The sequence below is a fragment of the Ostrea edulis genome, chromosome 1, assembly GCF_947568905.1.
Source record: "Ostrea edulis chromosome 1, xbOstEdul1.1, whole genome shotgun sequence".
Classification (NCBI taxonomy): domain Eukaryota; kingdom Metazoa; phylum Mollusca; class Bivalvia; order Ostreida; family Ostreidae; genus Ostrea; species Ostrea edulis.
In genome coordinates, this window is record NC_079164.1 from 91883147 (window position 1) to 91898158 (window position 15012).

A 15012-nucleotide genomic window follows, 5' to 3' on the forward strand; every position below is an offset into this window, starting at 1 on the left:
GATGTTTGATCCGCTCGCGTACTCGCATGTATGCGAGTACGCGAGCGGATCAAACATCTAATTTTAATTAGATTGCCATCGAGGGAGAGTTGAACCCATTGCATCTCTCACATATGTGAGAAGGTAGCAGACGTATGGGGTTCAAAATTAGTTGTAACTTATTTTAAGGCCACCGCATCAAAATCATCTAAACGCTTCATAGAAGGCTAGGTGTATATTGACGATCTGTGCGATAAATCGAGACGGATTTTTTCATCAGCAATCATGGCCGACGTGGGCAATTCGGATGCTGTGTCAGTTCCAGCTTTCGCTGTAACAGCTGCAGTTGGGGCAGTGATTATTTTGATTATGCTAGTCTGTAATGTAGGAAAAGGAAACAAACAGAAATCGGAGAGCGGTAAGAACATTTTCGCATTAAACGCGCAAAACAGAAAAGGTAAGCCGACAGTTAAAGGTTGTACCATCACCAGACTGAAGACTGGTTGGAAGTAGAAAATTTGTATTGATATCCACATACTATAATTTTATTTAATCACAAATCAAAGAAAATGTGTGTGTTGCCACCTTTTTAAAGATGTCAGACTTATATAAACAGAAGTCAACATTAGATTGATTGATTGATTAAATATTGTTTGACGTCCTTCTTGAGAATCTTTCACTCATATGGAGACGTCACCACTGCCGGTAAAGGGCTGCTGAATTTAGGCCTATGCTCGGCGCTGATGGCCATAGAGTAGGGAAGGATCTTTATCATGCCACACCTGATGTAACACGGAACCTCGGTTTTTACGGTCTCATCCGAAGGACCACCCCATTTAGTCGCCTCTTACGACAAGCAAGGGGGTACTGAGGACCTATTCTAACCCAGATCCCCACGGGATTCAACATTAGAAAATCGCTTAATTTCATTAAAAAGAACAATAGAAATAGATTTTAAAAAGTTTATGAAAATGAATAACTCTTAATGTTAACAGTTTTATAAAACTGCTACTTTATAATTATGTATGAATTAATTGTGAATATCGGGGAAATTGTTGTATAAAAGGCATACAGTAGTGAAAATTCCAGCATAGGAGTTATTTCCCTTGACATTTCTTTTTAAATAATATAATTGCCTTGATGCCAATTCACACTCATACCTGTGTTATCTGATAAGGATATGGAAAGTAAAATAGAGTTGGGATTGGAATTCATTATTGTATTATTAGTGATTGCTCACATATTTTGATAGAAGTTTCTGTGAAGAATAGCAGAGTTTTGAGTTACTGCCAGAATACCATTTTATTCTGAATTTAACACCACAGTCAAATGATTTTAAAGTTTTGATAGCCCTTGATACTTCTAGTGCAGACCGTCACTGACGATACATTTACAAGTATATGTAGTATGAGTTCTCAAAGATGTGTGTTGCCAATGGCTGTCACATTGATACAAGAAAAAAGTGGAACATAAGCAATATAATGACAGTCATCACCCCAATAATATTGCAGAGAGAGTGAGAGAGAGCAAGAGAGAGAGAGGGTGAATGAGAGAGAGAGGATGAGAGAAAGAGAGAGAGGGTGAGAGAAAGTGACTGTGAGTGAGTGAGAGACAGAGAGAGGGTGAGAGTAAGTGAGAGAGTGACAGAGAGGGTGAGAGAAAGATAGAGAGAGTGAGTGAGAGAGAGAGATGTGTGTGTGATTTTATGAAATTTATGATGGTAATCTGTGTTCACAAATGTACTAGTAAGCTTGGCTGACTTTGCTGTGTCAGAAAGCTCACAATCGCATGACCCACCAGGAACACCAGTGTAAACTCTTGTCAAAGTTGAATGACAATAAATCTGTAGGTTCTAGAAATTTCCTTTGAAATATTCATGTTTCAATACAGAGAATAATAATGTCTGCACAATGTGTAGACTAGTTTTTCATGACACTTTGCCCCCCCCCCCCACTTCCACCCCAAGGTTGTCGGCTGGTATTTCATCGAGAAACGGTTCTGTTGCAAGTTCACATAAACTAAGCAGTTCTACCTTTTGAGTTGAGGTATATGTCATAAAGTGACACCCATTTTTAGACATTTTATTTAAGCTCTGGTCTATTTAAAGTGTAAAGATTTGTCATGGTTTTAATTTTCTTCAACTTAGAATGGCCTTACAAGAAACCGAAAATTAACAGGGTTATCAAAATGTAAAGTCATATTAAATTCGAGTAAAAGCGATGTAAAGCAATAATTGAAACTTTACTGCTCTAATTATACTTTCTCAGTAAAAGGAAACATTGATACTGTGTTTATTAAGTGATGAAATATGACAGACAGATGAACAGATCGTATCTATACAGATATGGTTATTCTTATACACTTTGATTTTTAAGTGTAAGGGTGTGTGTGGAATGTTTGATGATATGTATAAATCCATGGAATGAAACATCAGGTATTTATTCACATTATCAGGATTATGCACAATGTGGCAACCATAAGCATTAAAAGCAAATGAGTAAAGCTGAAATGTCCATAGAATGAAACATTTTCTATTGCCAGAATGTCTGTATTTTTAGAAGAGAAAGAAAACGAAGAGAAAACCACAAAGAATGAAAAGACTGAAAAACATGGAAAGAAAACAAAAGCACAAAAAATGGTGAAAAAGTCGCACAGCGTACAATTTTCTCATCCATGGCTGGCATGTAACCTGAAAGGGCACAGTGGACGGATATTATCCATGGACCTTAGTCCCAATGGAAAATACCTCATCACAGCTAGTGATGGTTAGTCTGGTATTATTAAATAATAACATTAGTTTAGCCGCTTTGGGACGTTGATGCATTCTCACTGATGGAGATAAAGTAAAATTGTACCCCTTTACATTGCAAAAAAGAGGGGAAAAATCAGGTTCATATACCCTGACAAAATATAAGATGAGATCTTCTTTGACAAGAATAACAGATTCTGTTATATTGCAGACAGAACTGTTATGATCTGGAATACCAAAGAATTTTCTCAAAAAGAACACAAGTAAGTCGACACTGTCAGTGATAAATACAAACCATGATTTGGAATTCATAGGCTAAATTTTTATATATTTTGAATAGGGGTGAAATGATACAGTACCTTCTTGATTCGATTCGATTTTCGATACTTTAGTCTCGATTCGATGATTTTCGATTCGATACAATAGCATGTACCAAATTCTTTATAATGCTAAGGTTTTTTTTATGTTTCGTTGTATTTATTGCTCTGTGCAAATAAATTCTACATAATGTAAAACGGTTTAACATAGAGCAACACTCTTATCACTTGTCTTAAAGCCGAAATGTCGCCATACCCAGGATTTAAACATTGGGGGTGCATTTTTCAACTCGACTGCGTCCATTTTGATACAGCAAAGTTTACTCGTATGTTGATTGGGCAATTTTCAATTCCATTGGCTAATCAGAAACCGTGTTATCAAGAGCAATGTGTGCTATGATTTTAGAACCGTATCGAACCGAAACAGACCCCGAATAAATCGAATCGAGACCACTACATCGCAATTCGGTCGCATCGCGATGCATTGTTTCACTCCTAATTTTGAATTGATATGAATTTTGAATTATTGGCAGATCAGTGCGGGGGAATGTGGAGTATGACCATGCAACTAGAGTTAAATACAGTCCAGATTCCAAGTAAGTAGGCAGTGCATTGCATCACCCTATAAGTGATCAGCTGTACTTATATCATTCAGTGGGTCACTCAGTGCATTGCATCACCCTATAAGCGGTCAGCTGTACTTATATCATTCAGTGGGTCACTCAGTGCATTGCATCACCCTATAAGCGGTCAGCTGTACTTATATCATTCAGTGGGTCACTCAGTGCATTGCATCACCCTATAAGCAGTCAGCTGTACTTATATCATTCAGTGGGTCACTCAGTGCATTACATCACCCTATAAGCGGTCAGCTGTACTTGTACCATTCAGTGGGTCACTGTTGTCATGTTTTTGGTTTCAGAGCATTTGTCTGCAGCCTATCAAATGAAAACACTGTAAGAATATTCCGTATTGGAAAAAAAGACACTGGAGGTATAGGAAATATCACCGCAGCCTTCGATTTTGAAAAGGTAAGCATAGTTTTATTAAATAATGCAAGAAAAACTGGCGGATAGGTACATTCTCACTCCAGCTGTTGTAAATCAGCAAATTAGACTATTTTATGATAGTACATTTCATGTTTCAGAAACATTCAGCGGATATTATCTACATAGGAATCGCCAGCAATGGCAAGTTCATCATGACGTGTAGCAGTGACACTACAATCATGATTTGGTCCATTAAAGGTATCTGTGCGTGATAGTGCTATATTGATTCCAATCTCTTTTTAAGAAGAGACTATTTGATAACAGTATAACCTCTGTTCTGGGATTATAAACCATCGCTGAGAAGGAATTTCAGATAAATATCTTTTTTATCTAAGGAGATAATACCACGATATAGAAAAATGTAATGGATGAAAAGTACAAGATATGTTGAGTAATATACCGTATTTAGTTAAAAATGGAAATTTAGTCTAAATTCATGAGAGAGTAAAAAAATAAAACTCCAAAGAAAACTGTGGTCTGTATATTGGTAGTCTTGCACTTCTATATTGACTGAGGTATTTGTTCTAGTACATGTAAATGGATTCCTTTTGTGTGACAGGTGATGTGTTCGACTCTATAGACACCAGGCAGATGAATAATTCCTTTGGGGCGGTGTCTCCTTGTGGCAGATTTATTGCATCATCAGGTTAGTTGAGGTTAAAGATTTAAGAAATTAATCCCTTGGTGTCAATATTGATGGAGAGGTAAACAAAATTGTTGGAAAATAAAAACAGAACCTGAGGAAGGGCATGATTAATTTTAAAACATGGTTTAACATGCAACAAATTTCAGCTAAATGGTGTACTGCTGTTACTATGCCGAAATATGTGTATGTACATTATGCTGAATATCTTCTGGTGAGAGAAAATTTAAATAATTGCTGTATACAGTGTACATAGAAAAGGTCCACATGACATGTACACACATATATATATCAATACCCCCCCCCCCTCCCCTACACACAGTGCGAACAGTAATTGTTTGAGTATAATAAAACACTGTCAGTTACATTGATACTTTGAAGGTTTCACGCCTGATGTTAAAGTATGGGAAGTGGGATTTGACAAGGCAGGGAACTACACAGGCTGTAAGAGGGCCTTTGAGTTGAAAGGTCATTCAGCAGGAGTGTATAGCTTCAGTTTCAATGGGGACTCTAGTCGGTAAGTCCCAGAAAAATATCTCGCATATTAATGAACTGATGAAAGGGGGAATAAGAAGGTTTGTTTTTTGAAATATGAAGTAAACCAGGCATTGCTACAGTTTACTCTTACTTGCGTTATTGCCCTTACTAAACTTTTTAAATATTTCTTATTTATTCCAGAATGGTGTCAGTCTCTAAAGATAGAACGTGGAAGTATTGGAACACTGACAGTAAGTAGACTGCTGTCGGATTTAGCTGTTTAGTGATTGACTCATGTCAGATCTAGCTGTTTAGTGTTAATGACTCATGTCAGATCTAGCTGTGTAGTTACGGTAATAGTTAAAGATACATGTTTACTAGTATTTATTTAGCATAGAAAAAAATAAATCTTTTTCTTACATGTATACTCATGGATTTTCCTCTCCATTGCAGTAAGATATGATATGGGACAGGATCCTTACCTTTTAAAAACTGGAAGCATAGAATTTACGTCCCCTTGTTTGGTTGCCCTCTCACCAGATGGCAGAAGTGTTGCAATCGCCAATGAAAGTACTATTAGTGTTCATAATGCCATATCAGGAGAGCAGGAGGAAAAAATGTCTAATGTGTTTTCAGGTACATGTTTGAGAGTCCACATTCTGACATTATTATTTTCTTCATTTCAATGAACATACTGTAAAGGATTAGAAGTGTAAAACAACATAAAGAAGCATTCTGAGAGTATTGCTTGGCAATACATAGTCCTCTACCTGTCACAAAAATTATTGGACCGCAACAATATTCAAAGTTCAGTATGTAGGTTATAGTAAAGGGAAAAATTAGGAAACCAGGATAGGAATAATAAAATCCCCTTCGACTTCGTCGGTTAGTCCCCTTCGACTTCATCGATGGGAGACTAATAACAAATTCAGCTTCCGATAAAAACAAACACATATACTTGTATTATTAGTACAGTTAATTCTTGTTAAAATGCCACCTTTTGCGATTTGGAAAATTTGGCAGTACATTGTATAATGAATTTGGGGATGAATATTCATAATATAGAGCATATTAATCAATATTATAATCATATATACTTCATATTTGTGTGTCGTTCATTTAAATATATTTATCACATGCATTCATTATAGGTAAAATACTTTGTTTCACAATAAAATGCATCTGCTGTTGAATAAACAATATCACTGTTAAAATAACATTTAAAATAATGACATTTTGTGAACAAAAGTATAATTATTTTCTGAGTCCTTCATCATTTTGATTTTCACTCACAGAAGTCAGATGAATAGTTTCCAAGCATATTTTGCAAGATCAAATGGATATGCACACATTTATTTGTTTCGTCTGAAAATGAAAGGACCTGTTTTTGTGACAGTGCATAACTGAAATTTAAAATTTTTTCTGAGCAGAAAATAATACTAGTCCATATCAATTAATTATCTTGTTCGTTAACGTTTTTATTTTTACCTGGTCTTGCATTTCACGGGATATCCAAGGTGACGAGTAATTAATGAAGAGTAATTAATGGCTTCACTGATCACATGCCTATGGCAGTATATCAAGACATTTGACACCCTAGTTTGGATGTTTAGTTTGAAAACAGGATGTTGGATAGTGGTATGCAAATTTGACTTATAACAGGAGATTATATTACAGAAAAAACGTTCCTGACAAAATGTGGCAATATAGATAAAATTGTGATGAATCAATAAGCAATAATATGAGAAGTAAGTGTACATGTTTGATTATGGTAATGAGATTTTTTTTCTGATTTTTAATTACAGGGGAAGTAACTGACTTGTCATTCGACTTGACCAATAAGTATATTTTGTGTAGTGGCGATAGACATGTCTCCGTGTTCAACAATGTCACTGGTTATAGAGCTTCTGTTGACGATCTTCTAGAAAAAGTTAAATCTGCCAACACTCAGGCACAGAAGGAAAGAATTCGACAGCAAATCAGCGACGCACAGTAGGTTTTGTCATCAATACAGTTGTATTGATTAGACCTCTATATTGATATTTATACAGAATGAGTAGAATCTGATGTTGAATTGTAATGTTTTATGACAGGGAGGCTTTAAACAACATATTAGGACAGTCTAATGGACACGCAGGAGGCCAAAAAGCCTAAAGGAAGATACACACCAAATCTGAGATGTTCCAAGGATGTCCGACATCATTTTCACAAGAAATATTGGCAGCATCTTCTGAAGTGCCACTGTTTACAACTTTACACTTTGTCAAATTACATGACATTTTTATTTTTATTAAAGATTAATTTTCTGTCATATCTTCTTAATCAGAGTTACAATTAAATGTATACAAATGAGCAAAAAAAAATAAATATATATATATATATATAAAAAAGATGAGAGAACTGTGGGTAACCTTAAAAACATAATGGACTCACAACAACTACCACCAGGGGCAGTGATGTAAAAGAGGTATATACTTGACAACAATTAAGTGTAACTAGATCTTTTCTAACATGAGTGAATGTCACACACACACACACACCATAGGACTTATGAAATGTTGGGCATATTTATGCTCCTCTTCAAAGAAGAGGGACATATTGCTTTGCACTTGTCGGCCGGTCAGTAGACCACACATGTTGTCCGCTTGATATCTTGAGAACCAATCACTTTATCGTAATGGTATTTAGGAGTAGAAGAGGACCCCTATTGTTTTAAAGGTCAAGGGTCAGTCTACTCTGGACATAAGACATTGTCCGCTCAATATTTTGAGAACCCTTTGCTTGACAGACATCAAACTTAGTACACTGCTACATCCCAAGGAGTAGATGGCCCCTATTGATTTTGAGGTCAAAGGTGAAGGGTGAAACTGGACATAAGAATATACTGACCACTTAATGTTTGAGAACCCTTTGCTTGACAGATGTCAAACATGGTACACTGATACATCTTCAGGAGAAGATGACCTCTATTGATTTTGAAGTCACATGGTCAAGGGTTAAACTAGAAATAGTAATACATTGTCTTCTATATTTTTTAAAAGAATTATTTGCTTGATTGACACCAAACTTGGTACACTGGAACAGCATAAAAAGTAGATAACCCCTATTGATTTTTAGGTCACATGGTCAATCCACTTCTGACATAGGAAGACCTTGTCTGCTCAATATTTTGAATCGGTGATACTACTATCAATTAAATGATGCAAGTGTATGAACCTTTTCAATTTTGCACCATGGGGGGCATATATGTTTTTACAAACATCTTTTGTCATATTTGAATACCACATTCATACTCAACAACCCATGAATTACATAGTTAAGGATCAGAATATGAGTATGACTTTGTTGTAAGCTACATGACCTTGGAACATGGCCTTGACCTACCATCTGCCTGTAAGCAACCTCTGTGCAATTCATGAGCCTCTAATGTTTCTCCATTACAAAGTTATGGCCATTACCTTGGCCAAAATGACTTGGTCAGAACACCATGTGGTCATAAGCAACCTTTTGCCAATGATGAACTTTTGATTAATGTCTCTCCATTACAAAGTCATGGCCTGGAGAAAAATTATGGGATGGACATTGTGATTCTTGTATATTCCCTTAAACTTCATTGTGGAGAGTATAAATAGACCTTTTCCAGCATGAAAACATAAGGGATAAATCATGATTACATTGAAAATTGGTACATTTTTTATGGGGAATATAGCCATTTATGGATGGGAAAATGCTGAAATATAGTATCTGAATCTCCTCATATATAGTACACTAGCACAAAATGGCATCATCAGTATTCTTGTTGAATGTTACCTCGCATAAAAATGCTTTAAAAGTGACAAACTGCTATAAATTTCCAATCCAAAAAAGACGATTCTATTTATATTACCCAAAATGAAACTGAAGACAGTTGTGAATCATATGCAGTCTAGTGGTAGTTGCAGAACTGTAGCTCTCTGAGAAAGTTTCAGTTGTAGAACTGTAGCTCTCTGGGAAAGTTTTAGCTGCAGAACTGTAGCTCTCTGAGAAAGTTTAAGCTGCAGAACTGTAGCTCTCTGGGGAGAGTTTTAATTGCAGAACTGTAGCTTTTTGGGAAAGTTTTAGCTGCAGAACTGTAGCTCTCTGGGAAAATTTGCAGTTGCAGAACTGTAACTCTCTGAGAAAGCTTTAGCTGCAGAACTGTAGCTCTCTGGGAAAGTTTTAGTTGTAGAACTGTAGCTCTCTGAGAAAGTTTTAGCTACAGAACTGTAGCTCTATAGGAAAGTTTTAGCTGCAGAACTGTAGCTCTCTGGGAAAGTTTTAGCTACAGAACTGTAGCTCTCTGGGAAAGTTTTAGCTACAGAACTGTAGCTCTGGGAAAGTTTTAGTTGTAGAACTGTAGCTCTCTGAGAAAGTTTTGGCTGCAGAACTGTAGCTCTCTTTTAGTTGCAGAACTGTAGCTCTCTGGGAAAGTTTTAGCTGCAGAACTGTAGCTCTCTGGGAAAGTTTTAGCTGCAAAACTGTAGCTCTCTGAGAAAGTTTTAGCTGCAGAACTGTAGCTCTCTTTGGGGAAAGTTTTAACTGCAGAACTGTAGCTCTCTGGGAAAGTTTTAGCTGCAGAACTGTAGCTCTCTGAGAAAGTTTTAGCTGCAGAACTGTAGCTCTCTTTGGGGAAAGTTTTAACTGCAGAACTGTAGCTCTCTGGGAAAGTTTTAGCTGCAGAACTGTAGCTCTCTGGGAAAATTTGCGGTTGCAGAACTGTAGCTCTCTGAGAAAGTTTTAGCTACAGAAATGTAGCTCTCTGGGAAAGTTTTTGGGCTATTAAAATTCTCGAAGAGCTACTGTTTTGCAACTGAGAATTGAGTTTCAATCTTGCATTTGAATTCTGATGTAGGCACACATTTTATCAGTAACCCCCCCCCCCCCCCCCCCTTTAGATATTTCTCTTCCCTAATCAGGCTTTGCTTGTCTAGAAATTTAAAAATATCTCTTGAACAGTTCTATCATAAATACATGAGGTGATATCCATTACACTGATCAGATAGAGGAGATAAGGAAATGCACAATATCTTCTTTATTTCGTATTTTCAAAGACAAGAGTTTTGACATCAGGAACATCTTTCACCGTGCAATGAATCTTGCTGGCATCGGTAGGTTTTGTGATGCTTTGGTAAGAATGGTCAGGGCAGTGCTGATGAAGTTGTAAATAACTTTGGGGATTTTGTTTTCAAAAAGTCTTAAATTGCAGAAATTTTACTGTTTTCTCAGTAAAGATTTTAAGAGAATATCTCATTTTTTCATACAATCATTTTATATACAACAGTTGTCTGTAACATTACATTGACAAATGGATAATGAAAAGGACATCAAAAATTATGACAGAGGGCAATAACTCCAACTAAATTAGACTTGACCTTTCAAGCTAAGCTGAAAAGTATTAGTGAAGGTCTTTTTCAAGACGTAATATACTGCATAACATACTGTGACTATATGTGTCGACCCAATTTATCTCGGTGAACTTAAAAGACATCAAAGTATTTCATATCCGTTTTGTATTTGGATGTTTTACTCAATTTAGACAACTTCAGCTTCTCCATTGTCAATTTCCCTTATTTATGAAGGAATATTCCATTATGACAACCTGCATATGCTGTTATTTATGAAGGAATATTCCATTATGACAACCTGCATATGCTGTTATTTATGAAGGAATATTCCATTATGACAACCTGCATATGCTGTTATTATCTTCCACATGATTAGATATGTGAGAGTGAAGTGGGTCACAAATTTTTTTTGGGTTGTTATAATGATCTTGTTTGCAAATACAGCCTGTCGTTGGGTCAGATGTCTGCATTTCATACAAACTGTTAAGTCGATCTTTTCATACTGATTTTGACTACGGATTACAACCAATAGTCAAGACAGAGGGCTTAAAGCAGGTGTGACTGGTCAGATACCTGATCCTACCTCTGGTGTTTCCTAGGGTCTATATTTGAGCTGTTTGTAGATGGGACATATTATGGTACTGCAATGTCTGTACACGTCCGTCCATTTGGGGTTTTCTTTATTTTCATTTCTCTGTTGCATATCAAGCTGAAACTTACTGTTTAGCTTCTTTGTGGGTCACTCTTAATCATGTTGCAATTTTGATCCATTTAGACTTCTTTTGCAGGAGTTTTGCCCCTTTATTTGAAATAGAGGGTACATAATTTGTCCGGCAAACTCCTCTTGCAGTTTTCATGCGAGGTCATTTTGAAAATGTGCATGTGGCAAGGATTTTATTTTCTTCAAATTTTGAGAAAATTTCATGTTGAACTAAGTCAGTTTTGAGGATGTATTACATAGAGTACATAATATGTCCCACTTCTCCCAGTATTTTATTTACATTGGGTCATATGGCAAGGATTTTAATTTTCTTCAATTTTTGAGAAAATATTGTTGAACCAAGTCAGTTTTGAGGATATATTGCAGAGAATATTATGATCTATCCATCCAACAATCGAGGACCTTCTTATTTTACAGAGTGTTGTGTGGTTATTGAAAATGTGCATGAGGCATGAATTTTGATTTTCTTTAAACTTTAGAGAATTGTCCTTTTAACTCCTCTCAGTTTTAAAGGCCTTTGTAAACAACTTGAAGATGTGCACATTGCAAGGATTTTGCTTCTCAAAATATGGATGTCATTTAAAAGGTGGTACGCAAACAAAAGAAATCCGTAAGAAAAGAAAGTGTAACATTCGTATAATATTGACCTGATAGATTTTTCATAATACAAAAGTACATTTTATTGTTACATCAAAATATCTAAATTCTGCAAGATTCAAATCTACAATTCCAGATTTATAGGTTAACCCATATATCAAATAAGCTACCCTGAATTGAAAGTAATTCAAAAGACCAAGTAATACATTGCTGACTTTCCTTTATTATATGTTACTAAAAAAAAGTATATCATAGCTTGATGATGGCCGATACTATCTTATATAAAACAAGAGGCCCAAGGGCCTAGAATCGCTCTTCTGATAAATTGTACAACCCCACCATTTCTATTCTTAGCCTCTTAGTATTCTAAATCTTTAGTTAAATCCTAAGAATTCAAAAAAAGTAGGTCAATGTGACCTACTTTTTGGTTTACACATTTTGAGAACCCAAGAAATATCAACTGACAAAGTTTGATGATTTTAAGCCAATTAGTATCTGAATATTGAAATATAGCTGTCAAATTCCAATCGTAGGTCATGGTGACCTACTTTTTGGTCAGCGAACTCCGAACATGCAAGACCCATCAACTGACAAAGTTTGATGACGGTAAGTCAAATAGTATCTGAAATATATAGATATAGCCGTCAAATTCCAAAAGTAGGTCAAGGTGACCTACTTTTTCATCAACACCCTTCAAACATGCAAGACCCAACAACTGACAAAGTTTGATGACTGTAGGTCAAATGATATCTGAAATATATAAATATAGCCGTCCAATTCCAAAAGTAGGTCAAGGTGACCTACTTTTTGGTCAACACCCTTTGAACATGCAAGACGCATCAACTGACAAAGTTTGATGACTAGGTCAAATAGTATCTGAGATATATAAATATAGGTGTCCAATTCCAAAAGTAGGTCAAGTCGACCTACTTTTTGGTCGAAACCCTTTGAACATGCAAGACCCATCAACTGACAAAGTTTGATGACTGTAGGTCAAATAGTATCTGAAATATATAAATATAGCCGTCAAATTCCAAAAGTAGGTCAAGGTGACCTACTTTTTGGTCGACACACTCCGTTGACTCAAGATGCATCAACTGTCAAAGTTTGATGATTGTAGGTCAATTAGTGACTGAAATATATAAATATAACTGTCAAATGCCAAAAGTAAGTCACAGTGACCTACTTTTTGGTCGATACACTCCGAAGACTCAAGATGCATCAACTGACAAAGTTTGATGATTGTAGGTCAAATAGTGTCTGAAATATAGTAATTTAGCTGTCAAATACCAAAAGTAGGTCACGGTGACCTACTTTTTGGTCGACACAAACCAAAGACTGAAGACGCATCAACTGACAAAGTTTGATGATCCTAGGTTTTACAGTGCCCAAAATATGCATCTAAAATTGAAAATGTGAAATTTGAATATCTGCAAAATTCAAAAAGTAGGTCACTGTGACCTACTTTTTTATAAATATGTTTCAAGGCCTCAAGATGCATCAACTTACAAGATTTGATGATTCTAAACCTCTCAGTATTTGAAATAACAACTTAAAATATATCTATAAATGATAAGCCATAAAATTCAGAAAGTAGGTCACGGTGACCTATTTTTCAGTTGACGCATTTCAAGGTCCCATGATCCACCAACTGACAAGTTTTGATGATCATAGGCTTCAAAGTGTCCAAGATATGCATCAAAATTAATTTTAAAATAAATACCTGCAAAATTCAAAAAGTAGGTCACCGTGACCTACTTTTGAGACAACTTGACACAAGGTCCTAAGATGCATCAACTGTCAAAATTTGATGATCCTAGTCCTTATAATGACTAAAATATCTAAGATTTAAGGAATTTAAAATTTTTTTTAATTTAGGTCAACTTTGAAGTGACCTTGAGACCACGCCCTTTACCCCAGGGTAATGCCTTGAACAATTTTTAATCTCCAACATATCCTCATCCTTATGTGTAAGTTTGGTGATAATCTGCCCTGTGGTTCTTGAGAAGATTTTTTAGCAACCACTACTTTTGTTTGTATTTTCCTGATTATCTCCCCTTGTTAAAGGGTCACATCCCTCTATTTAGTATGTATGAAAGCCCTTGGGCCAATGATACCCTGTAACAAATTTGAAAAAAATCGGCCAAGGGGTTCTTGAGTTATAGCCCTTTTTCTAAAAAGTTTACGCACACCGCACAAATGGCCATAGCATTAGCTCTTTGAGCCTTAGGCTCAGAAGAGCTAAAAAATTCTACAACTCCAGGCATTTTTGCCATGTTTGCTATTCAATGTCACAAAACAAACACCTTGTAATAAAAACAACCATTATAACCTCACTGTTTACGATGCTCTTTGTTAGGAATACGAGATTGATCACTGTTCATTATTTTCACCTTTTTTTTTATCAGTATGAAGTTTCAAAAGTTACGATAATTATTATAAGCTTGATGTTGCAGGCATGCAGATAAACAAAGAGACAGAATAAATACAATATACCCAAGATCTTTAAAGCTGTATGGTCCGGATTACAATATTTTTTTCCATCTCGTAAAAACGCTATTAAATCATCGCACGTATGTAGTTATGAGACTGTACAACATATCATAAATTATTTCACCTGTTTTAACCCAAATAACTTGATTTTAAATCGATGTTTACAAATAACCGCATCACTCTGCCATTTCAAGTGACAGTCATGTGACCAGTTCAAACTTTCATATCATCGATGGTATTATCTGTGTAAAGCTGTGTATTTTGTTATAACAGTACCGTACCATAATTTAATAGAAATAAAAATATCAAATACCTCTTAATAATTCGTTGTTTTATGCTCTTTCAGCCTTAAAACTAGACAGTTGTGTACGAGTTAATACATCATGTTGGGATTCCCCTGACGCGCGTGGGTCTATTTATAGACGTCTATTATGGGATGATTTATATATGTAGCCACTATATTTACGTTCTAAATAATATTCGCACTGTTTTCTTTTAAATGCAGATGTTTTCAAGCATGTAATTAAGGGAAAGTTAATAACTTTATAAAGTAATTAATCTGCTTTAAAGTAATTATGTACACAAAAAAAATACATGGACATCGGGTCATACAGCTTTAATCTC

At 35.6% G+C, this 15012-nt stretch overlaps 1 protein-coding gene across 1 annotated transcript; it reads left to right on the forward strand.

Moving 5' to 3' along the window:
* Positions 1-224: 224 nt before the first annotated feature.
* On the forward strand, positions 225-7520 carry LOC125674357 (transducin beta-like protein 2). The gene is made up of 12 exons (XM_048911501.2): positions 225-397; positions 2538-2744; positions 2940-2991; positions 3579-3641; positions 3968-4076; positions 4193-4292; positions 4654-4740; positions 5119-5254; positions 5416-5465; positions 5668-5850; positions 7020-7206; positions 7308-7520. Exons 1-12 carry the CDS (start codon positions 265-267, stop codon positions 7366-7368), a joined length of 1368 nt encoding a protein of 455 aa, XP_048767458.2. The 5' UTR covers positions 225-264; the 3' UTR covers positions 7369-7520.
* The last annotated feature ends 7492 nt before the right edge of the window (positions 7521-15012 follow it).

Coding starts and splice junctions, on each gene's coding strand:
- LOC125674357 (XM_048911501.2), top strand. CDS start 265: ATGGCCGACGTGGGCAATTCGGATGCTGTGTCAGTTCCAGCTTTCGCT. Junction 2,745..2,939: donor CCTCATCACAGCTAGTGATG/GTTAGTCTGGTA, acceptor GTTATATTGCAG/ACAGAACTGTTATGATCTGG. Junction 5,255..5,415: donor TTCAATGGGGACTCTAGTCG/GTAAGTCCCAGA, acceptor TATTTATTCCAG/AATGGTGTCAGTCTCTAAAG.